Source organism: Trachemys scripta, chromosome 7, assembly GCF_013100865.1.
Source record: "Trachemys scripta elegans isolate TJP31775 chromosome 7, CAS_Tse_1.0, whole genome shotgun sequence".
In the NCBI taxonomy this organism is placed as follows: domain Eukaryota; kingdom Metazoa; phylum Chordata; order Testudines; family Emydidae; genus Trachemys; species Trachemys scripta.
Genome location: NC_048304.1, coordinates 33318841 through 33346163, shown reverse-complemented (window position 1 = coordinate 33346163; position 27323 = coordinate 33318841). Strand labels below are relative to the sequence as shown.

Genomic DNA, 27323 nt, shown 5'->3' with positions numbered 1-27323 from the left:
CACCCCCTTTTCCATATCATTTATAAATATGTTGAACAGCACTGGTCCCAGTACAGATCTTTGGGGGACCCTACTATTTACCTCGCTCCATTCTGAAAACTGACCGTTTATTCCTACCCTTTGTTTCCTGTCTTTTAATCAGTTACTGATCCATGAGAAGACCTTCCTTTTATCCCATGACAGCTAACTCTGCTTAAGAGCCTTTGGCAAGGAAGCTTGTCAAAGACTTTCCGAAAGTCCAAAGACACTATATCCATTGGATCACCCTTGTGCATGTGTTTGTTGACCTCAAAGAATTCGAATAGATTGGGAAGGCATGATGTCCCTTACAAACGCTGTGTTGACTCTTTTCCCCAACAAATCGTGTTCATCCATGTGTCTGATAATTCTGTAGTTTACTATAGTTTCAATCAATTTGCCTGATATTGAAGTTAGGCTTACTGGCCCATAATTGCCATGATCGCCTTTTAAAAATTGGCATCACATTAGCTATCCTCCAGTGATCTGGTACAGGAGCTGACTTAAGTGATAGGTTACATACCACAGTTAATAGTTCTGTAGTTTAATTTTTGAGTTTTTTCAGAACGCTTGGGTTCATAAAATCTGGTCCTGGTGACTTATTACTGTGGGTGTGGGTGTGGAGGAGGGCTTAGGGCTGGGGATGGGGCAGGGGGTTGGGGGGGACAGGGGTGCGGGCTGCTGGATCCCGGGTGGTGCTCACCTTGGGTGGCTCCATGCGAGTGGCAATATATCCCTGCTGCTCCTAGGCGGAGTCGCGGTTAGGTGGCCCTGCACGCTACCCCCACCCTGCCCTGAGCACTGGCTCCGCAGCTCCCATTGGCCATGGCACCTGCGGGCAAAGGCAGCATGCAGAGCCGCCTAGCTGCACCTCCGCCTACAAGCAGCAGGGACAGGTTGCTGCTCACAGGGAGCTGCATGAGGTGAGCACTGCCCAGATCAGGCACCCTGCATCCCCTCCTGCACCCCAACCCCCTCTCACACCCAAACTCCCTCCCAGAGCCTGCGCCCTGCACCCAGTGATGAGCTGCCAAAAACTTAACAACCGGTTCCCTCCTCCTTACCCCATGAGGGGGTCTTGGCCCGGCCCGCTCCCTCCTGGACCCCTGCCCCATCCACCCCCCTTCCCTGCCCCCTGACTGCCCCCCGCTGCCCCATCCAACCTCTCCTCATTCCTGATGGCCCCCCAGGACCCCTGCCCCATCCAACCACCCCTTCTCTCTGTCCCGAATGTCCCTGGAACCCCTGCCCCTGACTGCCTCCCACCGCCCCATCCAACCCCTGCTCCTTCCTGACTGCCCCCCTCTGGACCCTTGCCCCCATTCAATCCCCCTGTTCCCTGCCCTCTGACCGCCCTGACCCCTATCCACCCACCACCACCATCCCGAACTCCCCTGCCCTCTATCCAATACCCCCTCCCTGCTCCCTGACCGCGCTGCCTGGAGATGACTGGCAGTGCTTGAGCCAGGCCGGGGCTGCAGCCACGCCGCTTGGAGCCAGGGTGGGGCTGGAGCCGCACTGGAGCCGCACTGCCGGGCCAGAGCCGCGCCGGACTTTGGATACCTATGTAAAAGAATGCTTGGCAGAGCACAGCAGGGATCCATTCTTCACACGATGCACAGACAGCCTGCGGAACTCATTGCCAGGGAATGCTGCAAAGGCCAAAAGTAAAGCAGGTTAAAAAAAAAAAAATTAGATAAGCTCATGGAGGATAGGTCCAACAATGGCTATTAACCAAAATGGTCAGAGACGCAATGCCATGCTCTGGGTGTCATGAAACGTCTGACTGCCAGAAGCTGGGACTGGACAACAGGAGATGGATCACTCAGTAAATTGCCCTTTTCTGTTCCTTCCATCTGAAACATCTATCACCGGCCACTGTTGGAAGATAGGGTACTGGGCTAGGTGGACCAATGGTCTGTCCCGGTATGGCCATTCTTATGTTCTTATGAATGCCACAAATACATTCCTGGCAGAGCACAACAAAGGTCTGTTGAATGCCGTAAATAGATAAATTATTGGCATGGCATGGCAGAGATCCATTGACTGCCACTGGAATTTCAAAGAGTAATACCCACGGGAGACCATGGAGAGAACAGTAGTTGTAGCTAAAGAATGGGTACAAAAAAGCACAAAGATAAGCTAGCAACCAAGAAATCATCTGATAAATGTGTCACTTTAGGAGATAAGTAGGTGATTTAAGGAAAGAGAGCAAGGAGTTAAAAGGAATTGTTGCACAAATTAACTCTGCATAGGTGGTGAGGACTACCACCCCTATGCTTGTGTCCCCAGAAGCCTTTACAACCATTCTGAAGGAAAACGTGCCCCTTTCCCAACGAATAGTCTGTAAATAATCAATTGTACATGACTGCTGCAGGCAGAGACAATCTGATTTGAATAATTTGACTATGGACAATTTAGTCAAAATCACTAAATAGAAATAAGGGGGTTCCACTGGAACTCGACTGCCTCCAAATTTACCAGTAGGGAATGTAATTGGGGTACGATTGTGTAAAAATAATTAGAGCAGTGCAAGGAGAGTTAAGCAAAAATGTTTTTTAAAAAATGGAAATAAATTTGTGTAATTATGTAAGCTTTTAAGACCTTAAACCAACACTCCTGGTTTGTAGAACCCTATTTTGTATGGTTTAAAATGAGTTGGTTTTTAAAAGATTTCACTAAAAATCTGTTTGAATCTTTCATTCAAAGTTGCAAAACAAACATTTTTTTTGCCAAAACACAGGTGTGTTAACGAAGCTAGTGTTATTTGGCTTTGCTATTTAGCATTTAAACCTTTGGATACCTCAATGCTTTTATAAAGTTAAAGATCCTTTCAAATAAGGGCTAGAGGATGTGGTAGGGGTGGCCAGAACCTGGCTAGTGGGGAGACACTCTGATCCTATTGAAGTAATAAAACAGCAGGTAAAAGAACTGCAGGGGAAGAATGAAGAGACAGTGCACCTCTGGGGCAACAGCAGCAGAAAGGAGTACAAGAGAAACAATGTAGGAACAGGGAGCCTTAAGGTGGCTCTGAGTAATCAGTCACTTTGATAAGAGTACATGGAAATTCTGTAAACACAAAACCGTTACACTTCACATGAAAATTCATATATGGCTAATATAATGTTATAGCAAATAAAAAATTGAAGTTAAAGTATGGAAGGAACGTGCATTTCCCCATGGAATATGCAGTGTATACTGTAAAAGGGATAAAAGAAACATAAATGATTTATTTCAATAAAATCCTACAAAAGCTCCAAAGAGGAGCCAGAATAGGTTGTGTTTTCTTTTTCAGATGCCTGTGTACTTTGGAAACAGAAGCCAACCCAGAACCAAGGAAGATCAGTGAATATAAGAAACGGAGCTTAACCATTAAAAATCTGTCCAAAAGTTTTGTTTAACTGTGGTGTAAAGTAAATATTATTAAGGGAGTGAAAACCTACATGGCAGTGTTTTATAAATGGAAAAAGAATATTTCTATTAAAGCTAACTGAATACAAGATTAAAATCCCTTAAAATTAAAACAAATCCAAATAATGGTTTAGGGTTAAATCCATTAAGGAGATACTGTATAATAATGGTTAGCTTATTCATGCACCAACTTTATTGAATTTCACTCATTTGCAGTCTCTGTAATTTGGTCAAAAATGGTTAAATACTATCAAAAGGACTTTATGGACAAAAATTTAAACTTTAAAATGCTTAAACCTGCCAAAAATTGGCATAGAAGCTAAACTATTTGGGACTGGTATGTCACATTGAAACCAAGCTGACATACTCCAAGCATTTTAACAGAAGCTAGCCGCAGAAGGATTGCATCCATTTAGGAAGGAACAATCAGTTGCACACATACAAAATGGGAAATGACTGCCCAGGAAGGAGTACTGCGGAAAGGGATCTGAGGGTCATAGTGGACCACAAGCTAAATATGAGTCAACAATGTAACGCTGTTGCAAAAAAAAAAAAGCAAAGAGCATTCTGGGATGTATTAGCAGGAGTGTTGTAAGCAAGGCACGAGAAGTTATTCTTCTGCTCTACTCTGTGCTGATTAGGCCTCAACTGAAGTATTGTGTCCAGTTCTGGGCACCACATTTCAGGAAGGATGTGGACAAATTGGTGAAAGTACAGAGAAGAGCAACAAAAATGATTAAAGATCTAGAAAACAGGACCTATGAGGGAAGATTGAAAAAATTGGGTTTGTTTAGTCTGGAAAAGAGAAGACTGAGAGGGGACATGATAACAGTTTTCAAGTACATACAAGGTTGTTACAAGGAGGAAGAAAATGTGTTTTTCTTAATCTCTGAAGATAGGGCAAGAAGCATTGGGTTTAAATTGCAGCATGTGAGGTTTAGGTTTGACATTAGGACAAACTTCCTAACTGTTAGGGTGGTTAAACACTGGAATAAATTGCCTAAGGAGGTTGTGGAATCTCCATCATTGGAGATTTTTAAGAGCAGGTTAGACAGACACCTGTCAGGAATGGTCTAGATAATTAGTCCTGCCACGAGTGCAGGGGACTGGACTAGATGACCTCTCAAGGTCCCTTCCAGTTCTATGATTAAGTGAGGGAGTGTTTTCAACAAGAGTTAGCATCTAGCTAACATTTTATTGTATCTTAAAAATGAACAAAGCAAAGAATTTATTGATAAAAAGCATTGAATTGTTTTATAAGCATGATGTATTTTTGTTTTTTGGAAATGCACAAGGTAAAATTAAGTTGCTATCATGAAAGGTAAAGAGCAAAAGCAATAACATGCATAGTACATTGTAAATACATGCTATATAAAGTAAAAGCATCCTTAAATGACAGAACAAAGAAGGTTGCCCTCTTTTATGACCACAGAAAACTAAATGTTAGGTACAAGGGAGGTAATCCTCATTGGTGCAGGGTAAGAAAGGAACAAGAGTCCAATACCATGAAGTTTGTGGGGGAAAAAAGCCTTGGCCAGAGTTACCAGTGGAAGTACTGGAAAGCTCTACAACACATATGGTGTTGCATGGCAATTACAAGGTCTGGAAAGCCCCAGACCTGGACTGCTGTTTGCATCTGGAGGACACTTACATGGGCAGGTGTCATGTCTTACTGACAGTTGCCAGCATGTAAATTCACTCTGGGGGAGCAATCTCCAAATTGCACAGTACAGCTGAGATGCTGTTGAGAAGTTGGTGAAGCAAAACTGTCTATGCTGGTAATGGCAGAGCAAGCTTATAATGTGGGACTACATCCGTATAGTAATGGTGGTCATTTAATATTTTGGTAATTACTAGTGTTATTATGGTGATTATTCTGTTAATTCTATATTGCAAAGCTTGGCAGTTGTATAAAATTGTAGAAGTATTTTGAAATGCTTAATGGAGTAAAACCCACATAGCATGTAGGGTTTTGAAGTGGGGAATGTAGAATAAATAAAAAAAATAGAGAATTCAAGTTAGCTTACGTTTGGCTGAAGAAATGTGTGTGGTAAAGAATGGCCTTGAAAGTAATTAGTTATAGGGCCAGAAGGCATGAAGTAGGGAGCATCTCTGGTTCAAAGAATAACTAATGAAATAAGGAGACATTTCTGAAGAGAAGGCCTCGGACTAATACGGGTAACTGCAGATGGTTTTAAATCAGACAAAGAAAATCTGTTTTACAGTGAGCCAACATGGCCCTTCCCACCCCACACACCAGTGTTATTGCAAAAATTAGGGCCCATGTGAACCCCGGTCCAAAGGAAAAACTGTTGGACAGCAGGAAGGAGGGGACAGATAGAGAGGAAAGACCTAGAGTAGAAAGAAGCTTGTAATCTTATCTGGATTAAGACTGGGAATAAGGGTGACCTGTCTCCAATTGTTTTTTTAGCTGAAGTCAATACCTGGCACAGACATCACTTATTTGTTAAAGGGTAGAAAAAAGTTAACTCAATGAATTAATTGCTAATAACTGCCTGGCCACGTTGGAGCCAACCAATGTGGGTCTAAGTACCCCTGGGGTTTAGCTCATTTGTAAGTATCATGATCAAATGCTTATAAATGTTTTGTTATTGTCTGGATGTGGTAAATTGCTTATTATTTAGGCTTTGTAGGCATGTTTAGAGCAATTGTATAAATACCATTTGGCCTTTGGATTCAATAAAGGAATTTATGGTTAAATCAGTGTCATGACAATATCCTGCATAAATAATTCCAACAAAAAGGAAGGATGGGTGAGGCCTGGGGTAGGCGTGTAGTCTGGTCAACATGCTGATAGCCTACGCTCCTCCATTGCAGACAGCAAGCTCAGGCCTAGGTGCAAGCAGCAACTGCGGATCGTGGACCCAACCTCTGAGGTGCATTCATCTGAGAGCCTCAACATCCGGGTCATCTGGAGACGTGTCTCCATCTTTGGTAGCCGGCGTGATTCCACAAGGAGCACCAAGAGCACGACGTCTGTCACCACGCTGCCTGGGGCCAGCGATTCTGGCCTGGAGAGCAGTCCCAAGGAGGCCAAGGCCACGGGGGAAAATCCTCCATCCTAGACGGCTGCCCTGCTGCTAACAGAGAGGGGGAATAAACATAACTTTCACAGCTGCTTCTGTGCTGGGCTTACTGCCCCCAGGCAGGGGATGGAGACGGGGCCCAGTGTCCCTGGGCAGGGCATTGCATGGGATGGGTGGCAGTGCCCCATGGCAGGGTGTGGGCTCCCTGGACACCTGTGGAGCGTGTGTGTGGGGGGGGAAGCAGTTCTGCACGGGCAGTTTCGGAGGTCCCCGGGCTGTGGGGGGCTGGGTATTGGGGGGTCGGAGGGGTCCCGTGTCGTGTGTGGCCCCACCCAGGAGGTGGCAGGCGGGCAGAAGGGGCCGCGCGCTGAACCTGCAGCTACAGGCTGGTCCCCTGGGGCGACCCGCGCGAGCTCCCCGCCCCACCGGGCTTACGAGGGGTCAGAACCTGTTGATGACAATCGCGGCCCCTTTAAGAAGCCGCTCCTCGGGGAGGGGGCGTGGCACGTCTCGGCGTGGCGCGCTGACGCGTTACGTGAGGCGTACGTGGCAGTGACGTTGCACCCGGCCGGTGGGGTCTAGGTTGTAACAACCCGAGGTAGATCTGCGTCTCGGTGAGTCGGGGGGCGGGACCGGGGCCCCCAAGCCCCCTTGCCCCGGGCAGGGTTGGGCCCAGATGGGGCAGCCCCCGCCCCTGCGCGTCCCTTCCAGGGGCCCCGGGGTCCCCCTCCCCCGCTCTGTGCTCCCCAAGGAGCCCCCGGGGTTCCCCTCTCCGTGCTCCCCAAAGGTTGCCCTGTCCCGGCTGATCCTTACCGCGTTACTTCTCCCTGCTCCTCCCACCCCCCGGAGTTCCCCGCTCGGAGCCCCCGCCCAGGCACCCTGCTCTGGGGCCCAGTGGGTGCGGGCGGGGGGCTGGGAGCCAGGACTCCTGGGTCCTCTCTCTGGCTCTGCCACCTAGCCGTTATTTGCTGTTTTGTGGAAGTCGCTTCCCCCCCCCCCCCGCCGCTCTGCGCTTCCCTTCCCTTCTCTGTTTAATGGGGTTAGCGACACGGAGTGGTATGCAGAAGGGGCTGTGGGGCAGCTCTCACCAAGTGGGCTGAAGCACCGGGGTGCACAGGGGTAGTTAATAGGCAGACTGTGGGCCAAATCTGGACCACCAGACACTTTAGAACGGACCCCGAAATCTTTTTATTTACCTGTTGTTTTTATTGCGGTGTGAAAAATGTGTCTCTGGAATCTGGACTTGACTATAGCTTGACCAAGAAATTTGGACCTCGACAGAAAATAATTGACTACCCCAACATATGGACAGGGACCCAAGTGCCTTCAGTATTTATTTACTCTGGGTTCTGTTGGGGAGCCCGGCCCCCAGTCCTGCCCCCTTCCTGCCTCTGCTTGTATGGAACTCTAATCCTAATGGCCTGATCTTGACACCATCCCTGCCTGTCTCTGTCACCCAGTGTCATATTGTTTGACTGGGGCTGCTCACATGGGGACTGGACCTCACTGAAACTTGGGGCAGGATAGCATTGATACCTCTGGGGGGCTTCTGCTGGGGAAGCCTTTTACATCCCCCTCTGAGCTCATAGGAGCCTGGACCCCTGTCTGGATCTTGTGTCAGGGGCTGCTCCTGGATGGGCAGGCAGGGGTGCCTTGGAGTTGCCTGACTGCCTTGCTGCAGTGAGAGATGAATGGACCAGAGGAGATGATGTGACAGTGAGTGTGCTGAGGAGTGAGGGTGGGACAAAGGGTTAATGGGGACAGGTGAGGGGGTGTTGGTTCTCTGCCATTAACCAAGCCCCTCAGCCCATGGCTGCTCCTCTCCCTAGCGCCAGGTTATGAGCCTCAATGAATACGAGAAAACGCCACGGCTCTAAGAACACGGATCAGGGCGTTTATCTGGGACCTTCGCAGATACAGGAGCTGCCCCCGCCTGCTGCTACCACCGTCGCCTCCTCCCTGTCATTCCCAGACACCATGTCGTGTCGCGATCGCACCCAGGAGTTCCTCTCCGCCTGCAAGTCCTTGCAGAGCAGACAGGTGAGACCTCGTTTCCTGTGGGGCATCAGGCCCACTCCTTGCTAGTATGGGAGACGCTCAGCCCCAGAACACCTGAGTTCAGTCTCTCTTTCTCCTTTCAGAATGGGCTGCAGCTGAACAAACCCGCTCTGAACGCCATGCGCCAGAGGAGCGAATTCACCGTCATAGCCAAGTGAGTGGGGCTGGAGCGACCTGGTCTTGGACTAGGGCTGGGTCAGCCAAGGCTTGGGGAGGGGGCTGAGCAGCTGGTTAACCGGGAGTATGTGGTGCTGGCTCAGGATCAATGGGCAAGGAAGGAATCTTGTGGGATGGTGAGACAGGCTGCCTGGCCTAGAATGGGGGTGAGAGGGGGTTGTCTTGTAGGTCAGGGCTGGGGTAAGGAGGGAGTGCCCTGCTGGTGTGTTTAGTGAGCAGGCCCCAACTAGGGGAGCACAGACCCTACCCCACCCTGAACTCTGGTCTCCTGTTCTACCTCCATCCAGGCGCATCGGGAAAGATCTCAGCAACACCTTTGCCAAGCTGGAGAAGCTGACCATCTGTGAGTGGGGGGAGAGGGAGAATAGGAGGGGGCTGCCTGGGGGTGTGGGCTCACACATGGAAGGGCTGCTGATGGCACTGGGGGTTAACATGGCTTCTCACCTCTTTATAGCCACTGTGAACAGGAGACACAGACTTGTCTCACTCAGCTGGGATGGGCTATGGGGCCGCTGAGGAGCAGCAAGGGAGGGTAATTGGTGCTGCACCTGCATGTGTGAGGGGCTGTTAGCTCTGATCCTGGGGGCCATGATAAAGCAGGGCACTTGTGGTGGAGGGAAGAAGCCGAGACTCCTGTGAGCTGGCCTTGGAGCTGTCCCCAGCCCCACTGCCTGCCAGGTGGGTTGGCCTCACATAGGACACCCCTTGAACCGCCTCTCTGTCCCCAGTGGCCAAGCGGAAGTCCCTGTTTGACGACAAGGCGGTGGAGATAGAGGAGCTGACGTACATCATCAAACAGGTTAGTAGGATCTAGGCTTGCATCTCCTGGTGGCTGAGATAGAGATGGCCTCTTTATTTGGGAGGTGGGGTGGGCAGGAACGAAAGGCCCTGTGAACAGCAGCCCCAGCTGGGTGGGAGCCAAAGGGCAGCTGGGATCGGGCTGGGGTGTGGGCCTCAACTGAGAGTGGAGCAATTTCCCTCCCCCAGGACATCAACAGCCTGAACAAGCAGATTGCCCAGCTGCAGGACTTCGTGCGGGCCAAGGGCAGCCAGAGTGGGCGGCACGTGCAGACCCACTCCAACACCATTGTGGTGTCGCTGCAGGTGAGGGGGAGTGGATCTGCTAGAGACAGGCATGGGAATGGGCGGCATTCGCAGCTGATGAGGAAAATGGGGTGGCTCTGAGCCGGTGGAGGGGGAATGGATTGTGGAGGGGGCTGTGGTTTTGAGCTGGGGTGGGTATAGTTGAGTCAGGGCCCTGCTCCCAGTTGCCTTTTGACCTTTCACTTCCTCCCTTTCAGTCCAAATTGGCCTCAATGTCCAATGACTTCAAGTCAGTGCTGGAGGTGAGAACAGAGGTAAGATCTGAGTGCGTCCCCTGTTCCCCTCCCTCCATGGGGAGAACTAGCATGCCGAGACCCTGCCTGCCCCCATCTAACCCCAGCTCCGATCTCTCCTTGCTCCCCTAGAACCTGAAGCAACAGCGGAGCCGGCGTGAGCACTTCTCCCGCACCCCGATGCCCCTTACTGCCAGCAACCTGGGTGAGTCCAGAGTCCCTTGTCTTGGGAGAATGCTTGGGGGAGGGGGCTGGCGCACCCTGAGGGGGGCATAGGTGTCATCTTCTAGGGAAGGGAGACCAGTAGGTAACTTCCTGTGTGGAGGCAGGGCTGGCCTTCCCCCTCTGGGAGCCTGGAGTCTGGAGGCCTGGAGCTTGGCTGCGGGGCTCCCCAGTCTCTGACTGCACTGGCTTCTCTCTGCAGGTGGCTCCGCGATGCTGCAGGATGAACCACGGCGGGCGGGGGACGTGGCCATTGACATGGACAACCGGACGAGCCAGCAGCTGCAGCTGATTGATGAACAGGTGCTGGTGTGGGGAAATGGGGAAGACTGTTCCAGAGACAGGATTGGGGGGGATGAGGGCTGCCCCAGGCACTGACTCCCCTTCGCCCCTATAGGATTCGTATATCCAGAGCCGGGCGGACACCATGCAGAACATTGAATCCACCATTGTGGAGCTGGGCTCCATCTTCCAGCAGCTGGCGCACATGGTGAAAGAGCAAGAGGAGACCATCCAGAGGTACCAACTTCATAGGCATGGCTGGACAGCTTCCTGCTCCCTTCCCTGCAGCCCTAGTGGGGGGCTCATCCCCCATTCCTGAGGCTTGGAACCAGTTCCCCACACAGAACAGTGGCCATCTGTAACTCACCCACGTTGGCCCTGGGGGCAAGCTTAATCTCTGTCACACCCAGAGCCTGGAGCTCATTCTCTGGGGCTAGGCCTGGTGGTGGGGGAGTCCAGAGGCCCCATCAGTCAGTCAATTGTTTCCCCTCTCCGCACCACAGGATTGATGCCAACGTGGAGGACGCCCAGCTGAATGTGGAGGCCGCGCATTCTGAGATCCTCAAATACTTCCAGTCAGTTACCTCCAACCGCTGGCTCATGGTCAAGATCTTCCTCATCCTCATCGTCTTTTTCATCATCTTTGTGGTGTTCCTGGCCTGAGCTGTCCCCTTGCACCTGCCCTCCCCCAGCACCTGGAGCCCCCGTCCTCTCTCTGGCGGAGCCACTCGTGGACATCTATGCGCTGGACTCTTAGTTCTCACCCAGGTGGGGCAGCCTGGTGCCAGAGGGGCTCTCCCTCCTCACGCTGTGACCTGTGGACTCTGCTACAGCTCTGGGAATTCCCAGGCTGGACGTCCCAGGACTGAGTGGGGGCAGGCAGGTGCCTTGGTTCCCATGTATGGTAGCTCCAGGACTCTGCAGCAAAGGGTGCTGCCTGTGGGGTGCTGACACCAGTGTTGGAGGAACCTCTAGTGCTGGGACTCTCACCAGAGCCCACCTCACACCTTGTGTGGGGCTACTCCTCCCCCTATTCTGTGCAGGGGCTCACCAGCTATCTACAGCCAGGACTAACTGCCCCCCACCCCCAGCACTCATCACCTAGCGGCTCTTTGGTGTGCATGGGGAAGGGGTTGCCCACGGACGTGCCTTCGCCAGCCCTGTGGGGCATTTGGCTGAGTGACGGGTTAGCCCCGTTCCCCCCACCCTTAGTTTTATTTTGTGTATTTAAGTCTCATCCTTCTCCCATAGTTATGAGGCTGCCCCAAGCACAGACTCCCCATTCTGCACCCCTCCCCGGCCTCTTGGGCGCCACTGCAGCTGGGGCTGGCCCTGACAGTTGGATAGGTCTGTCTGTATGGCTGTCACTGCAGAGGGAGAGGTGGGTGTGTCTCCCCTACACCCCCCTCACGCTGTTGCTCTGTTGCCTAAGTAGCACCACGCGCTGGACTTCCCCAGAGAAGCTCCTGCTGCCATAGGTGCTCTGAGCCCTGCGCTGATGGCCCCTCTCTGGGGTAGGCAGCACTGGGCTCCTTGCACCTGAGCTGTGATTGTGGCGGGGGAGGCAGAGCTCAGTCCTCTCTACTGTGGTCCCTGCGGTGAGCTGTGTGTGGCTCCTTTCCTTAACATAATAGGAGGTGCTAGGCCATGGTGCCCTCCTCACCATCTCTCTATGGTCTTGCTAAACCCCAACCCCTTATGGGGTGATGCCCCTTCCCCCAGCAGAGTGGGGAGGGGCAGGGGCCTTATTCCTCTCCCTGCTGGCACTCTCACACAATGTCCTGTCCAATGGTTGATGTAAATAACCCTGCCCTGGCTGAGCCCAGGGCGCTAAGGACCTGATCATGGTGGCTGAGATGACCCCCGGTCATGACCCTGCTGTGACCTCAGCCCCCCTTCACCCCCAGGATTCTTCCCCACAATCACCTGGTCTTAACATTCCAATGTGGGTGCTGCCTCCTCTACCTAATGAGAATCCCTTTGCAGTCAGGTGATGGGGGAGACACAGACCTGTGGGGAAGAGGAGGGGTTTAACCTGCCCCTTCCTGGCTTTTCAGAGTCAGTCTGAAAAGAAATTAAAGCTTGACTGTAACCCCAGCTTGCTGCTGGCCATGTGTCTCCTGCGGGCTGGGCCCTGGGGATGGCATGGGGTGTGGGGGAGGGATGCCACTGTTGTCCTGGGTGGGGAGACCAGGGGGTCATGGCCGCAGGCCCAGCTGCCACCCTGAGGTCTCTGTGCTCTGGTCTCCTCCTACCTGGGAAGCTGCTAGGAGTGACCTGCTGCTTCCTGGGCTGAGCCTGCTCTCCACACCTCTGAGCTGGTAACCAGCTGGCCCGCTTCTTTCATGCATTGAGGACTTGGACAGTGTCCTCTGACTGAGAAAAGTGGGGAGGGGAGAGACTGGGGCCATACAGACCATTGCAGCTGCACTGAGCTCAGTCTGCCCTGCCCTACTACCTGGGTCAGCTGGGTCTGATCCTCTGGGGTTTGGATGGAAAGAGGGAGAGAGGCCTGTGCTTGGCTGCTGCTTCCAGCTGGAACCTGCTGATTGTTCTCTAGGAGAGATGGCAGAGGGAGGGGAACAGCAGGTCCTCCCCTAGGCTGAGCTGACAGTGGTGGTGGGAGACTGTATATAAACCAGATGCTGGGATGGGGGCAACAGGGCTGCTGCAAATAGGATCATTAAAAAGTGCTAGTGGGGGGTGCTGGGCACCAGCAGAGGGCCAGGCCTAGTGGCAGCAATTCAGTTTCTTCTCAGAGCATCGGGCATCAGAACCAGGAAGGAGCAGACATGAAAGGAGAGACCCCTTGCAGGGGATGGGTGGAAGGTTCACTGAGAAGCTTATTCTGGTTCACTGAGACATTAGTATCCTGACAAGTCCTGCAATGCAAGGCAAAGTGGGTGCCACAGTTTCAGGCTAACTTCAACTGTATCTCCCCCTGTGGTCCACTCAGGTCTCCAGCTGTCACTGGTCTCTGGACAGAGACCCTTGTCCCACTCCCGCCTCACTGGGGTTTTGAGGCTGCACAGCCTTACACTGTGATATCTCCAGCAAGCAGGTTTGTCCCACAGCCAGTGCCTGAGGACTATGACCAGCGCGTTGCCAGCAATTACAAGTCGCCATGCAGCTCTTTAAGCACATGTATTTTTAAGGTAAAAGCATAACAGAACATATTTAAAAAAAGAAGATCCTAGACTAGAGGCATGCTAATAGTGGAGATCACCCATCTGTCTTATGGGGCCCCAATTGGCTAAAGTCTTTCCAACTATTCCACAAGGGTTGGGGTCCCCCCTTAGAAAGTCCTGTCTGTTTGCTGGATCAGAGAAATGGCCCTGCGTCAGTTTACCTTTGTAGAGCAAAACCCCTTCCGTTGTTGGTCTCTGGAAAAGCCAGATTGGACCAGATAGTCAAACCTCCCCACGGGAAACAATTCTCTGGAGGGGTTTACAACCTAAGGCTTAAGTAATTCATCTTAATCGCCCTCTGGGGTATTGGTTCTTGGAGGAGCTGTGGTAACCCTCCCCCCATGGAGTGCATTTAGTCGCTGGCCCACAGAGATACATAAAGCATTAATGTGATGTGGTCACTTAATAGGATATGGTCCCAAAAAATATGCCTGGGGCATGTTTTTGTGGAATGCCTATTCTGGTTGTGGATGATGTTTGTGGGATCTCTTGCAGTCTTAGGGCCCTGGAAAGTGTGTCCATCTCACCAGTTGCTCCTCTCCAGGCTCAGTACCTCCCACTTTCCACCTCTAGTTCATTAGTTGGTGTGTGGTAGTGTGTGGGAACCCTAGTCCAGGGCCCTGTTGTGCTGGCACTACACAAACAGAGCAGAGACAACCTGCGCCCCAAAGAGGTTGCAAATAGTGCCAATCTCAAGGGGTTAAAAAAAAAAAAAAAAGAGTTGGCCCCCATAAAAATCACTAGATTTCTATTTTATAAAATGATGTGGGGGGGTTGATTTCTTTTTGGTCTGGTTCATAAAAGGGTTTCCACCTTTTCTCTCCAAACATGGGGGCTAGAAATGAAAGATGTGGTTCCTACATGATCTCCTGCCTCCAGTGACTTTAGGAGAAACAGTGCAAAACTCAGGATGAAATGGCAAGTGGGAAAAGGGCTGAGGTTGTGCTCACTCATCCTGGGTGCATTTACCTTAGTCTTGCACATGGCACTGGGAGAAGGTAGGCTGCTTCTGCTCTCTCCCGACCTCCCCCCACCCCATCCCATTTGCCCCTGAAGTGGGTTTCGCTGCTGGAATACCAGCCTTCTGATATATATCATCCCCAGTGCACAGGGTGTCATGTTGTCCTAATGGATAGAAGAGCACAGGCTTGCATGTTGCCTCTATACCCACAAGGAAGGCAGGACCTTTGGCAGAGCTGTGGTCCCTGTGAGTGTCTGTCACACTGTGCAAGGAATGGAAGGAGTTATAATAGCCCCATGGATGCTGAAGCTTGGGACCTTCACAGTGGTGGTCTCAGGAACTGAGGCCAATGGGGGCAGGAGAGGGCAGCTGCCCAAAGATGAAGCTGCAGCCACAGAATGTAGCCAAGGATCCGCTGGTGGGACTTGAACCCAGGATCATGGGGGGGTGGGATGGGGAAAAGGCAGATGATCTAGGTAGCTAGTGAGCCCACTGCCCCATTCTCTGCTAGGATGCGACTTAAACACAGATCCAATTGGGGGTCCTGGCTGTCGCAGGTAAGACTCGAAACCTCAACCCAGGGGAAGCTCTGTCCCTGAGAGTCTCTCCTTCCAGCCGTAGCACATACTACAGAAAGGAAAGAGAGGGGGCTTTTGTGGGCGTGCGCAGCGTCATGAGCCGCGTTGAGCGTCGGTTTTTCTGAGCATGCGTAGGGTCGCCACCTCTTCGGGAACAAATAGGGGGAGGCGAAATTCAGCGCACGCGTAACTTCTCCCATCGAAAAGCGTCTGATGCTGCTGAGCTACGCATGCGTAATGCCTTCGGTCGGGCCGCCCACCGCATGCGCACCTTCCGGGAGGCTGTTTACGCATGCGCTCGGTCAGCGGATCGGAGCCGAGCGGTGGGATCGTTGCCTAGTTCCCCCCGCTCGGCCAACTAGCGACATTATCCTTCCCCGCCCCCGCCCAGCAGCGGCGCGCGGAGCCCCCCCTCGATGGCGGAGGAAGGGAAAGGGGGGTACAGCGGTGAGGGGGGCTGGGTGACGCGGGCGGGCGAGAGGGGCTGCGGCTGAGGCCTTTGGGAGCTCTTGGGGGTGGTGTTTGGGGGGCGGAGCTTTGGGGTCGGGTGGGGAGAGGGTTCGAGGGCGGTGCTTGTGGAGGTCGCTGGGGGTGTGTGGCGCCTTTGGGGTCTGGAGGGGAGAAGGTTGGAGGGCGGGGCTTGTGGAGGGGCCTCTGAGGGGGCGGGGCCTTTGGGGTCTGGAGGGGAGAGGGTTTGAGGGCGGGGCTTTGGGGGTGGGTTCTGGGGGGCCTGTGCCAGTCTCGGGGGTGGGCCTGCGGAGGGGATGCTGGCTGGGAGCTGTCTTCCTTATCTCCCAGCCCAGCGTGGGGGGAGGGCAGGGTGATGAGGGGCTCTGGGGGGATGGGTGCAGTGGTGTGTGTGGGGGGGGTGTGCTGTGAGCCCTGCGGAATGGACTGGGAAAGGGGTGGAAGCGACAGGGCCTGATGCATTTTCTCATCTCTACTGATGCAGACCCAAGGGCTCAGGAGGGTTAGGGGTTTAGTGTGGGCAGTTTCCCATGTGTCAAGCATTCAAAAAGGGAAGTCACTGGATGGTGTCTGATACTCCTTCTGCTCCTCTGCACAGAACATGATGACCGTGTGGGCAGTGCAGGTGGGGGCTTCGCTGGAAGGAGGAGGAAAGGTCGGGGTCCGTTCCGAGGCAAGATGTACAGTGAGGGGAACCACCGCTCGTGGAACCGAGGTGTAGCAGGTCCCAGCCCTTCTGGTCAGCTGGAGGAGGGCGACGGAGATGTTCCCATGAGCGACGCCCATGATAGTCTTCGAACCAGATAGTAAGTGAGAGGTGTTGTTGAACATTGTGTGTGATGGAATGGCTCAGGGTGGGGGGATGCCTTCTATGGGATGCCTGTTTCAGTCCGGCCCCAAGGTGAGGGAACTGGTTGGCTCAGAGAGGCAGGGAATGGGATCTGGGGCCTTTCCCCTCCAGGGGGCACCAGCTCCACTCCAGCTCTTGATTGGGGAGCAGGGGAAAGCTGCACTGTTCCTGTGCTGGGGATAAATAGGGCCTCTGTGTCTGGCGGCTGCTGCAGAGATTTTATTCTAATGCAGCGATGACCACAGGGTTCAATCAGGTATTTCTGGGTCCCTTTAGCTTTCAAGATATCCCCCCTGTCTTTAATGCTAAGCGCTCGTGTCCCTCCGCTTCCCAGCACTCCCTATGGGTCACGGCTGAACAGGCGAGGCGATGACTGGCATAACCGGGGCCGGGGAGGTGCCACCAACATCCATGTCACAGTGAAACGAGACCTCACTCCCCAGGACCGGAGTAGCAGTGCCAGCCGCAACAGCAGCCGGAGGAGGTGGTACAAGGTCACAGTGAGTGCTGGAGGGTGAGGGAGGGAACAGGGAATTTGTCCAAGCCCTTACCCCACAGCCCTGGCACATCCTGGTAACCCAGGGCACATCCCTTGCAGGTCACCTTGCCGTCCTGCCCCTCTGACTCAGTTTCTGAAGGGGGCATAATGTCCAGCCTGGCTGCCAAGTGTCTGACCGGCAGGCAGCTCCCTGGGCAGGGGGGAAGGACCTTGTTGTTCACTGGTTGATGCTCCTGGTTCCTAGGAGCAGGGCTGCTCCCTGAGACCTCCCTAGCTCCCAGACCCATAGTTTGCTGTCGGCTTACTGACATGCTACTTACAAGTGTCTTTTTTTCCTAGATTCCCTATGGAAAGAAGTATGACAAGTCATGGCTTCTGAGCTCCCTCCAGAACTTGTCCAGTGTCCCTTTTACTCCAGTGGAGGTGAGAGCTGCACTGAGATGTCATGCAAGCTGTGAGCAGGGAGACAGAGTCAGGACTCCTGGGATCTATACCTGTTTCTTGGAAAAGGAGGGGAGTCTGAGAGTCAGGACTCTTGGTTTCAATTCCTAATTCTGGGAGGGAAGTGTGGAGTCTAGTGGTTGCAGCAGGGGGGCACTAGTAGTCAGGCTAGACTTCTGGGCGCTCTTCCTGGTTCTGGTACAGACTTGCTATGCAGGCTTGGGTGAGTCAGTTCTCCTCCCTGTGCCTCAGCTTCCCCAGTGGAGTTGCAGGGATGGGAATGCCTGTAGGCAGGCGTAGCTCAGCCAGGTTCTTCCTGACAGGGCGGGGATACCAGGGCTCCCTAACTTGCTTGTCTTCTCCCCTCAGTTCCACTACGACCAAAGCCGGGCCTACTTCTATATTGAGGATATGACGACAGCCAATGCGCTCAAGCAGCTGTCCCGCAAGATCACAGATCGAGACAATTACAAGGTATGATTCCCCCTCCCCCGGGCCATTCTGTGTTTAGCACCTGGCTGGAAAGACCCCCATGGGTGAAGGAGCGATGTATTGCTTAGAGCTGGCCTTGTGCCTTCCTTTCTCTGGGGGCCCCTTGGGCCTGGCCAGGTCTCTGCTCTTCTGGCAGGATTAGCATGGGAACATGTCCTGTGTCCGGTCCTCACATAGCCTGACAGACACCTCTCTGCACTGCATGGGCCCACTCTGTGGCACCCTCCCATCCATCCCCCAGTACTCTGACATGGGCTTCCTGCCCAGTGTTGGCTCTTGCCCCTCTGTGACCCAGCTTGCCTCTGTTCCAGGTGGTGCTAATTGTCAACCACTCATCTCCACCCCAGTCTGTCCAGAAGGAGCTGAAGCCGGAGGAGATTGAGCAGCTGAAGGTGAGTGGTGCAGGGTAGCTCTATTGTGCCCCCACTGGGCTCTGCAGGGGAGGCCCAGGGGGAGGTGCTTCAAGCCCGCACCCAGCTCTGGGAGCTCTCTAGAAAATGGGGCATTATTTCCTGATTGGGGGGCTCCTGGTGCATATTGGGGTGGGGTGTAGGGGAGAGGAGCTTGTCACACCGCAGTGGGCCTGGGCAAAACTTCCCCAGGACTCCATCCCATGGCACCCAGGGAAGCCAAGCAAGGGACCTGCTTGCATGCCCCAGGCACTCCACTGCTGGGTTTTGCAGACCAGTCCCCTCTGACCCATTGTCTCTGTGCTTTCAGCTTACCATGAGTAAGAGATATGACGGGTCCCAGCAGTCCCTGGACTTAAAGAACCTTCGCACGGACCCAGGTGCGTGTTTTCCTGGCAGGTGTGGGGGGTTGGTATCGAGGAAGGGGTGTTGAGGGAGCAGGTGGGGCCATGGTGTGGGGTGCTCAGCTTGTGCGTCTCTTCCAGACCTGGTGGCACAGAACATTGATGTGGTGCTTAACCGGCGGAACTGCATGCAGGCTGTGCTGCAAATCATTGAAGAGAACATCCCGGAGGTGAGGGGTGAGGGTGGAAGGGGGCGTCCTGGAACCTCGGTCTGGGCGCTCAGCGCCATGCCACCCTGCTGGGGATGGGTAGTTCTGTCTTGGATTCTCCTCTGACCCTCTGTCCACTCTGCAATTGCAGCTGCTCTCACTGAATCTCACCAGCAACAAGCTGTACCAGCTGGATGACCTGGCGGAGCTGGCCCAGAAAGCCACCAATCTCAAGATCCTCAATCTGACCCGCAATGAGGTAGGCGCTGCCACTATCCCCGGTCCGGCCACCCCTCCGTGGCCTTGCACTCATGGTCTGTCCCTCTGCTCTTTTTCCCTGCCACAGCTGAAGTCTGAGTGCGAGCTGGACAAGGTGAAGGGGCTCAAGCTGGAGGAGTTGTGGTTGGATGGAAACCCTCTGTGCAACAATTTCCGGGACCAGTCCAGCTATGTCAGGTCAGTGGCAGCCTCTGGGGCTCGTGGATCGCCTGGCCCCAATCACTTGGCCTCTCCTGCCCAGTGCGGGGCAATGCAATGGAACGAAGATGCCAGCTCCTTGCTGGGAGCTGGATCCCAGCCCCTCTTGCAGTGGCCCCACTGATGGTGTTTGTCTCCCCGCATCCCTCTCTGGGGCTGGGGCTCTGGGCCCCCCAGGGGCGCATGGGACCTGAGTGCTGCACGGCTGATGATGTGGTTTCTATTTCAGCCAGTTCGGAGCCCTCTCCCCTTTCCCCACAATGCACTCTACTCCCCTAAAGTAACAGCTAGACTGCCTCTACACTGCTTTCCTCTCCCCCTCTCTTCCCATTCCTCCTCCCTCAGCCTGGGCACTGGGACTCCAGGATGCATAGCCTCTTCTAGTATCCCTGTTCCCACACTGGCCATGGGAGAGCCACTGTCGCCACCTGGTCTCCCCAGTCGCACACAGGAGGGGCTTGTTGTCTCTGCCCCCTGATGGATGTTTAGGGGGCTGCCCCCCCATATCGCTCTGAACCAAACACTCACGGAGCTGCTGTTATTGCCAGTCCCTGCGCCCCCTGTTTGGCCCTCAACAATGGCTGGCTAGCCAGAGACGGGTAAGATTCCTCACGGAAGGAACAACCTAAGACAGGCACAGCCGTGCAGTGGCCAAACCAGACCGCACGGCGGTCAGCGCAGAGGGGTCCTTCCTGGTGTAAGGGCCTGGCACATGCTACGTTGTTCTCTCGTGCTCTCGGTGAGCAGCTGCACACAAGCCCATCAGCGGCCCCAGGTCCTGCCATGGCAGCAGGCATGGCTAGGACTGGCTCTGAGCAGGAGTAGGAGCAGGAGGCCCGGGCTTTCCATTGACCAGAATGCTGTGTTCTCCCAGAGTGAGTCTCTCTCGAACCTCTGCAGCACCAATGCGTCTGGGGTAGGTGTGAGGAGCCATCTAGGGGAGGAAGAGGCTCTGCTCCTGGGCTCCCAGATCCCTCTTTCCTCCTGTTCTGTCCTCCTTTTCTCTGTGCCATTGCATCCCTCTCCTCTGTCATCCCTGCCCCGCGTGCCATGGCGTGGACATTAATTAGATCTGGGCCTTGATGCAGGAAGCTTCCCCCAGCTGTAAGTTGGTTGCAATGACGGCGGCTCCATGATCTGTGGGAATCCATGTCCTATCCCCCTGCCATCCTGCCCTTGTCTTCCCCTCCCCACCCCCACTCTCTCCTCACTGGAGAATAGCCGCATAGGTGAGTAAGAGCCAGGTAAGTGTGGAGCCCTTCAGCCATGCGGCACTAGCCCCATAGCATTTCTGGGCCTGTAAATTGGCCGAGGCTCCAAGATATGGAGGGAGCAGATGTAGTAAAGCCCTGGTGTCTTGCCCAAAGATTCTTCACTAAGGCAGGAGGGATATCTGCTCTGTCCCTGCCACCCAGCTGCTCAGCGCTGGGTCCCTGCCCTGCTGGGGTGAGATGGGGTGCTGCATTGGGGAAGGGGGAGTGTGGTGGGCACAGGGGCAGCCCCGTTCTGTGGCCTGCAGAGTCAGGGCCAAGGGCATGTGGGGTGGGCCCAGAGTGGTGGGGTCAGGGAGGGAAGGAGGCCCCATGGGAGACAGGCTGGGCCCTGGCTGGCCCCACTGATTCATGTCCCATTTTTGACAGCTCCATCCGACTGCGGTTCCCGAAGCTTCTGCGCCTGGTGAGTGTTTTGCACTAACCTGGGGCTGTCCTGTTCAGAACCCACTGCTGGGGCACTCTCTGCTCACTGCTCTACCTTTGCCTCTCTGCAGGACAGCCACGAGCTCCCACCTCCTATTGTCTTTGACGTGGAAACGCCCACCACCCTCCCCCCCTGCAAGGTAAAGGGGCCAGGGAGTGGGGGACTTTGATTTAGGAGATTAATCACTCTGCCAGCAGGACTGGCCCTGGTGCCGGACTGGGGAAGGCATTCTTGGGGTGTGGAGAGGGGATGGACTGTGAGCCAGGGCACTAACTGCTCTGCCAGCAGGGCAAACCCTGGGGCAGGGGTTTGGGGGAAAGGACTCCGAGTCAGGGCACTAACTGGCACATTCTCTGACCCACAGGGCAGCTACTTCGGCTCGGATGACCTGAAGGTGCTGGTGCTGCGCTTCCTGCAGCAGTAAGTACCTTGACGTGGGAGGATGAGTCATTTAGGGAGCTAGATGGGGATGGATGGGGAGGGGGCATATAGGTCACGTTGTTCCAGTCTCACAGGCAGGGGGCACAGGATATTGAGGTGTGGGGAGAGCTCTGGGGCAGGGATAGTGAAGCCACTGTCCTAGCAGCACAGCTGCTCTTTGCTAACACGCTCTCTCCCTGGCAGGTATTACTCTGTATATGATTCTGGCGACAGGCAGGGGCTGCTGGATGCCTACCACGATGGGGCCTGCTGTTCCCTCAGCATCCCTTTCCTCTCCCAGAACCCCTCCAGGTATGTCCACCAGGGGTTAGTCACTGCCCTCCCAAGGGACTGTAGGGCTGAGAATGCGAACGCCTGAGTTCTATCCCTGGCACAGGAGGGCTGTGAGGTCTATGGGAGTGGGGGGCTGGGAATCAGGATTCTTGGGTACTATCACCAGCTCTTGGAGGTGAGTGGTGTCTTCTAGCTAGAGCAGGGGGGCTGGGTTCTGTTTCTGGCTTGACCCCAATTCAGTGCCCCCTCAGGCAATTCCCTTCCCCACTCTGTTAAATGGGGCTCACCTCTCCCTTGCCCAGTAGGGTGAGGCTGCCTCTGTTCCCATTTGTGAAGATCAGGGAGAATCTAAGAGCCAGGTGAGGGAGGAAGGTTTCCATTGCATTTTCCTGTGGGGCAGAAGCTCCAGGGTACTGTCCCCCAGCTACTCACCAGGCATCTCTTCTCAACAGGAGCATCCTGAGTGAATACTTCAAGGGCAGCAGGAATGTGAAGAAACTCAAGGACCCTAGTAAGTGCCACGGGGCTGCATCGATCACACTCAAAACAGCACTTCCCCTTGGAGTGATCAGCTCAGGCTCTCTGCAGACTCAGGTCTGGGTTTCTGTGCAGGGCAGACTTGAGATTGTGGTGCTGTGACTGGGTTGTCAGGCTGGGTGGGATCTCATCTCCCGCTCCTCCCTCCAGCCCTGCGCTTCAAATTGCTCAAGCATACGAGGCTGAACGTGGTGGCCTTCCTCAATGAGTTGCCCAAGACTCAGCATGACGTTAACTCCTTTGTGGTGGATGTTTGTGCACAGACGGTGAGTGCCCCCATCCCAGGGGCTGGGTGGGCTGTGCTGTGACAGGGGGGTTGAGGGGTGGGGGAAAATGCCCTCACCTTGGGGGCATGGCGGGCTGTACTGTGAGGTGGGAAAAAATGCCCCCATCTCGGGGGCAGGGTGGGCTGCGCTGTGAGGTGAGGGGAGAGAGTGCTCGTGGGGGACAGAAGGGGAGTGGTCGGGCAATGGGAGGCAGAAGCCGTTGGGCCATGGGCATGGTGAGGGGGTGGCAGTTCAGTGACCTCCCCTCTCATATTGCAGAACACCCTGCTGTGCTTTGCTGTCCATGGGGTCTTCAAGGAAGGTGAGTGTCCAGAAGCCCCCTACCCTCCATTTCCAAGCACCTCCCTGCTAAGACCTCATACCCTCTGGCGGACCCCTTTCCCCATACCCCCCTCACTGGGCTCTGTTCTCTGTGTGTGCAGTGGATGGCAAGTCCCGGGATATGGTGAGAGGCTTCACCCGCATGTTCATTGCTGTGCCAGCTGGCATCACAGGGTAAGTGGGGGAAGGGGAGAGCAGGGGGGAGAGCAGGGGGAGGGGCAATGGTATCTCCTTGGCTCTGGGGGAGGGAATGGATGAGCATCCCTCCGTGCCTCACTCTCCACACACCCCCAGGCTGTGCATCGTGAACGACCAGCTGTTTGTGCGCAAAGCGAACACAGAGGAGATCCGCAAGGCCTTCGTGATGCCAGCACCCACGCCCTCGTCCAGCCCTGTGCCCACGCTGTCGGCTGAGCAGCAGGAAATGCTACAGGCCTTCGCCATGCAGTCTGGCATGAACGTCGAGTGGTCCCAAAAGTAAGTAGGCCCTGGGGAAGGTTGTGGGGAGGGTTGGTGCTGCCCCATGGCTTATCACTTGCTCACTGACAGTGTCCCTCTGCCCTAGGTGCCTCCAGGACAACGACTGGGACTACAGCCAGGCAGCCCAGGTTTTCACCCAGCTCAAGGTGAGCCAGTGCCTGGGCCTGACTCTATCCCAGGGGCTTGGGGTCTCTCACAATCCTGCACCAGAGAGGTGGAGGGGAGGAGCCAGGGGCATGTTCATTCCCCACCAGCGGCCTCAGTGCCCAGAGATTGAGGGTGGGATGGGGCCAGGAGCCACCTTGGATGCCTTGACCCCTCCCTATCCCCACAAGGATCTTCTTCTTTCCTGGGGCTGCCTTCCTCAGGGGGCCTGGTTCCAACATTCTCTGCTTCAAGGCACCTCATAGGCACAAGAAAGGACAGTCGTGTGGAGAAGGCACTGCGCTAGGAGTCAGGACTCCTATGTCGACACTATCCCTGCCTCTGGGAGGGGAGTGGTGTCTAATAAATTGGTGAGGGGCTTGGAGCCAGGATGCAGGGGTTCTATGCAGCCTTTCCCTGGGCGATGGGGGCGTTGCAATGCCCAGAGTCCCTGTGACTGGTTCCTGGTCTCTTTCAGACGGAGGGGAAGATCCCAGACGTGGCATTTCTCAAGTGAGCAGTTCTCCTGCAGTTCCCCTACCACTGATGTTTTATTTTCCATGACCGTTTTTGTAAATAAATGAAAGTTTAAAATAACAAAGGTGGGGGCTCGTCGCTGAGAGCAACCAGGGGGCCTAAACTCTGAAGGGGAAGCCCCTGCCGCAGGCCAAAGAAGCTGGGGGTGATACAGACAGTCTTGCCCATGCTGCCCTGCCTCCAGCTCCAGCCATTTCTAGCAGCAGCGGAAGCAAGACTGAGAAGCACGTGTTGCTGGGGCACCCAGAAGCTTCAAGGACCGAGCCAGAATCCTTCCCCTCAGGCTTTTGGCCTGGAGGGGGAAAATGACTTTTTTTGGTATGTTTTAAAACAAGCAGTCCTATGAGTGGCTCCAGTGAGCTGGGCTAGGTGTACCGCTCACAGCCCCTGCCCTTTCCTAGCAGATGAGCTAAGTTGCCCTCAGACTTCAACCCTGTGGTGTTCATATCCCCCGTGTGTACCCTCCCCCCCCCCCCATAGACTTGCATTCCTCTCTGGGGAAAGGCAGCCCTAAAAGCCCTGGAGCTGTCTCCTTGAGAACATGCCTCAGCCATGCTGAGAGTGAGATGGGCAGAGCACCTGCCAGGTTTTGGCAGGTCTTTGCCACCTGCCTGATCTCTATTGTAGTAGCTGCTGCGTGGGTAGATAGAGCGCAGCTCCAGGAAGATGACAAGGTTCCCTTAAGGTGCTGATGGGATTGTGGGGTTGTGTGGGATCTGGAATGGTTAGTGTTCTCAGCTAAGGAGCAATGGGGTTGTCATTGGCTATACTCTCCCTTATTCCCTACCCTAGAGCTAGGGGCAGAGGGTGGGGCTGCAAGATTCCTAGATGCCCGGGCAACGCTGGAGTAGCAGGCACCAGGGGTTTCCCTGCACCCATGGGGGAAGACCCTAGCTTCACCCTTCCTGCTTGTACATCTGTGTTGTGGAATCCCCCTCCTCCCCCAAGTCTTCGGGCTGAAGCAGAATGTTGCAGGCCAGAGCTGGGCACCATTGCCCTCTGTTTCTCTGTGGCTGTATGTGCTGGGACCTGCGTGTTCAATAAAGTGGTGTTTGTTAGAATCTCGGCTGAATGCTCTGTTGGATGCATCCCCTCACGTTCCCCAGTCCCCCCTCTAGGGCCTCTCCATGTTGCTCCCCAATTTCTCTCCCCCCTTCCCGCCCCCCACATTCCATTGTGGCGGATGGCTTTTCCCCAGCACAGCGATCCCCCAGTGTCAGGAGGCGCGGTGGGTAAGGGGGAGGGGCCAGGGCCTCCTGCCCCTATACAGAAGCACTGGGTTCCTACGTGGGAGAAGCCGTGATCACTACAAGTCCCAGACGCCCCCGCGCTCCAGCGTAGAGATGGCGGGGGCCAGGCAGCTGGGGCTGTGGGGACTGCACTGCTGCACGTGGAGAGTGTGGGGCCCCTGGGCCCGGCTCAGCGGTGCGCGGGGTTTAGCGGGCCCGGCGCGCGGATTGTCCCCCCTGGACACACACGTGCCCCGGGACCTGCTGCTGTTCCGGCACGAGCAGGCCCGCTTCTTCCGCTTGCTCGGGCTGTTCTGCACGGGGCAGTTCGCGTTCTGGGCGTACCTGGCGCACTTCGCCTTCAGCGAGCTGCGGCCCACAGGGCGGCCCGCGGCCAGCGCCCGGCTCGCGCCCACTCTGCCCGGCGGGGCCTCGATCAACCCGACCTCCAACAAGTGGCGCTACGGATTCACCGTGTCCTGTCTGACCGTAGGTGAGAGCCGGGAGAGGGACCCGCCCCCCGAACCGGAGCAGGCCCCGGGGAGAGAGGGGGGTGGGGGCCAGGGGAGTCCCTCCCTCTATGTCAGCATTCATGCAGGGGGAACTGGTGATTCCAGTCCTTGCATCCTGGGGAAGTGGGGGAGGGATAAGCCTTGGGGAAGCCTGCACCGAAGACACCCGAAGAAGTGAGGTTTTTACTCACGAAAGCTTATGCCCAAATAAATCTGTTAGTCTTTAAGGTGCCACCAGACTCTTTGTTGTTTTGGTAATGGGATTACTCCCTCCCCCGGAACTCTCTCCACAGAGGAGGGAGCCCACCCTAGGGAGGGTGGCCGGTGACAGGAAGCTGTGTCTGGGAGCTGCCTGGATCTGAGTCCAGTTCATTGCCCTGGGGAAGAGGGATCTGGGACCAGAGCCTGGGTCTGCCCCACAGCCGGGCCTGGGCCACCGCCACCTGGAGCAGCTGAGTGGAATCAGGCTTCTGAAACTCAGCCAAATTCTGGTGCTGGGAGATGGGGTGGTTGCACCCCAAGCCTTGCTGATGTCCCTCAGTTCTAATCTGCAGCCCCCGGGTATCCCAGCCTTGGGCTCCCTCCCCCGCCCCAGTTTTGCTAGTGCCTCCCAACCCACAGCCCCCTGCTAGCCCTGTCTGGGTATGGTGGATGGCATCTGGGGATTTCATTTTCTCTCTTTCTCCCCACCCCAGGCTCACTGATCGTGGCTGCCAGCTTTGTGTATTCACGCCGCTCAGTGTGGCAGGTCGTGCTGCGCCGGGGGGGACGGGATGTGACCCTCAGCACCTACTATCCCTTCGGGCTGAGCTCGTCTTTCACTGTGCCCCTGCGCCAGGTCTCCTGCATGGCTCATCGTTCTGAGGTGCCTGCCATGATTCCCCTCAAGGTTAAGGGTCGGCCCTTTTACTTCCTTCTGGACAAGCAGGGCCAGGTTTACAACCCACAGCTTTTTGACCTCACCGTGGGGGCTTACAGGAAGCTGTGATGGGGGGGAATGAGGGTGCTTCCCACTGCTCAAGGATCCTGGAGGGTGGTCGCTGGACAGTTAGAGAAGAGTCCCCAGATTGGGGGCAATGGACAGATTCACACCACACCAACCTCCTGCCTTTCCCCGAGGACAGCAGGGCCCAGCCCCATTGAAGGGGGCACTACGTCCTGGGGGGATGGGGCTCCAATTGTGTGCTTTTGAAATAAATGTGAAACTGTGAGCAGCTGCTGTGAACTCTCTGCTAGCCACGTGTCTGTGGGTCTGCAGGGTTGGGAGGTGTTGTTCATATGCAGGGCAGTTGATCTAGGAGCAATGGACTAGGGATATTAAGGTGGATGGGATCAATGGGGAAGGGGAGGCATGCACCACTGTGGGCCTGGGGCTCAGAGTGGGGGATTTCATGT

At 55.0% G+C, this 27323-nt stretch overlaps 3 protein-coding genes and 1 long non-coding RNA gene across 7 annotated transcripts; 3 read left to right on the top strand and 1 right to left on the bottom strand.

Moving 5' to 3' along the window:
• Nucleotides 1–4638: 4638 nt before the first annotated feature.
• On the bottom strand, nucleotides 4639–7016 carry LOC117881104. The gene is made up of 2 exons (XR_004646689.1): nucleotides 6912–7016; nucleotides 4639–6530 (listed from the first exon to the last, which is right to left on the bottom strand). It is a non-coding gene; the product is annotated as an uncharacterized LOC117881104 (long non-coding RNA).
• On the top strand, nucleotides 6805–12649 carry STX5 (syntaxin 5). Of its 4 annotated transcripts, none has more exons than XM_034777979.1 (11): nucleotides 6805–7074; nucleotides 8306–8516; nucleotides 8618–8688; nucleotides 8999–9054; nucleotides 9440–9510; nucleotides 9699–9815; nucleotides 10013–10069; nucleotides 10181–10253; nucleotides 10473–10573; nucleotides 10668–10789; nucleotides 11056–12649. In XM_034777979.1, exons 2-11 carry the CDS (start codon nucleotides 8325–8327, stop codon nucleotides 11213–11215), a joined length of 1020 nt encoding a protein of 339 aa, XP_034633870.1. In that variant the 5' UTR covers nucleotides 6805–7074; nucleotides 8306–8324; the 3' UTR covers nucleotides 11216–12649. The 4 variants fall into 4 exon arrangements, with proteins under 4 accessions (XP_034633870.1, XP_034633867.1, XP_034633869.1 ...); XM_034777976.1 differs by having other exon boundaries at nucleotides 6807–7090; XM_034777978.1 differs by lacking the exon at nucleotides 6805–7074 and adding an exon at nucleotides 7150–8192.
• Nucleotides 12650–15535: 2886 nt separating this feature from the next.
• NXF1 (nuclear RNA export factor 1) lies at nucleotides 15536–25248 on the top strand. Its single transcript, XM_034777980.1, has 21 exons — nucleotides 15536–15726; nucleotides 16346–16553; nucleotides 16932–17097; nucleotides 17436–17519; nucleotides 17907–18011; nucleotides 18341–18421; nucleotides 18750–18819; nucleotides 18925–19013; nucleotides 19144–19251; nucleotides 19339–19448; nucleotides 21110–21146; nucleotides 21238–21306; nucleotides 21532–21587; nucleotides 21792–21899; nucleotides 22334–22392; nucleotides 22569–22684; nucleotides 22964–23006; nucleotides 23128–23200; nucleotides 23321–23503; nucleotides 23592–23652; nucleotides 24129–25248. Exons 1-21 carry the CDS (start codon nucleotides 15696–15698, stop codon nucleotides 24165–24167), a joined length of 1896 nt encoding a protein of 631 aa, XP_034633871.1. The 5' UTR covers nucleotides 15536–15695; the 3' UTR covers nucleotides 24168–25248.
• A 210-nt stretch (nucleotides 25249–25458) lies between these two features.
• Nucleotides 25459–27153, top strand: TMEM223 (transmembrane protein 223). The gene is made up of 2 exons (XM_034776265.1): nucleotides 25459–25909; nucleotides 26624–27153. Exons 1-2 carry the CDS (start codon nucleotides 25531–25533, stop codon nucleotides 26914–26916), a joined length of 672 nt encoding a protein of 223 aa, XP_034632156.1. The 5' UTR covers nucleotides 25459–25530; the 3' UTR covers nucleotides 26917–27153.
• The last annotated feature ends 170 nt before the right edge of the window (nucleotides 27154–27323 follow it).

Bases quoted from the DNA above. Each gene is read 5' to 3' on its own strand.
- NXF1 (XM_034777980.1), top strand. From the start codon at position 15,696: ATGGCGGAGGAAGGGAAAGGGGGGTACAGCG. The intron at 18,820-18,924 runs GTGCGTGTTTTC...CGTCTCTTCCAG, and splicing joins GAACCTTCGCACGGACCCAG to ACCTGGTGGCACAGAACATT. The intron at 23,201-23,320 runs GTAAGTGGGGGA...ACACACCCCCAG, and splicing joins GTGCCAGCTGGCATCACAGG to GCTGTGCATCGTGAACGACC.
- STX5 (XM_034777979.1), top strand. From the start codon at position 8,325: ATGAATACGAGAAAACGCCACGGCTCTAAGAACACGGATCAGGGCGTT. The intron at 8,689-8,998 runs GTGAGTGGGGCT...ACCTCCATCCAG, and splicing joins GAATTCACCGTCATAGCCAA to GCGCATCGGGAAAGATCTCA. The intron at 10,254-10,472 runs GTGAGTCCAGAG...TTCTCTCTGCAG, and splicing joins CCTTACTGCCAGCAACCTGG to GTGGCTCCGCGATGCTGCAG.
- TMEM223 (XM_034776265.1), top strand. From the start codon at position 25,531: ATGGCGGGGGCCAGGCAGCTGGGGCTGTGGGGACTGCACTGCTGCACG. The intron at 25,910-26,623 runs GTGAGAGCCGGG...TCCCCACCCCAG, and splicing joins CGTGTCCTGTCTGACCGTAG to GCTCACTGATCGTGGCTGCC.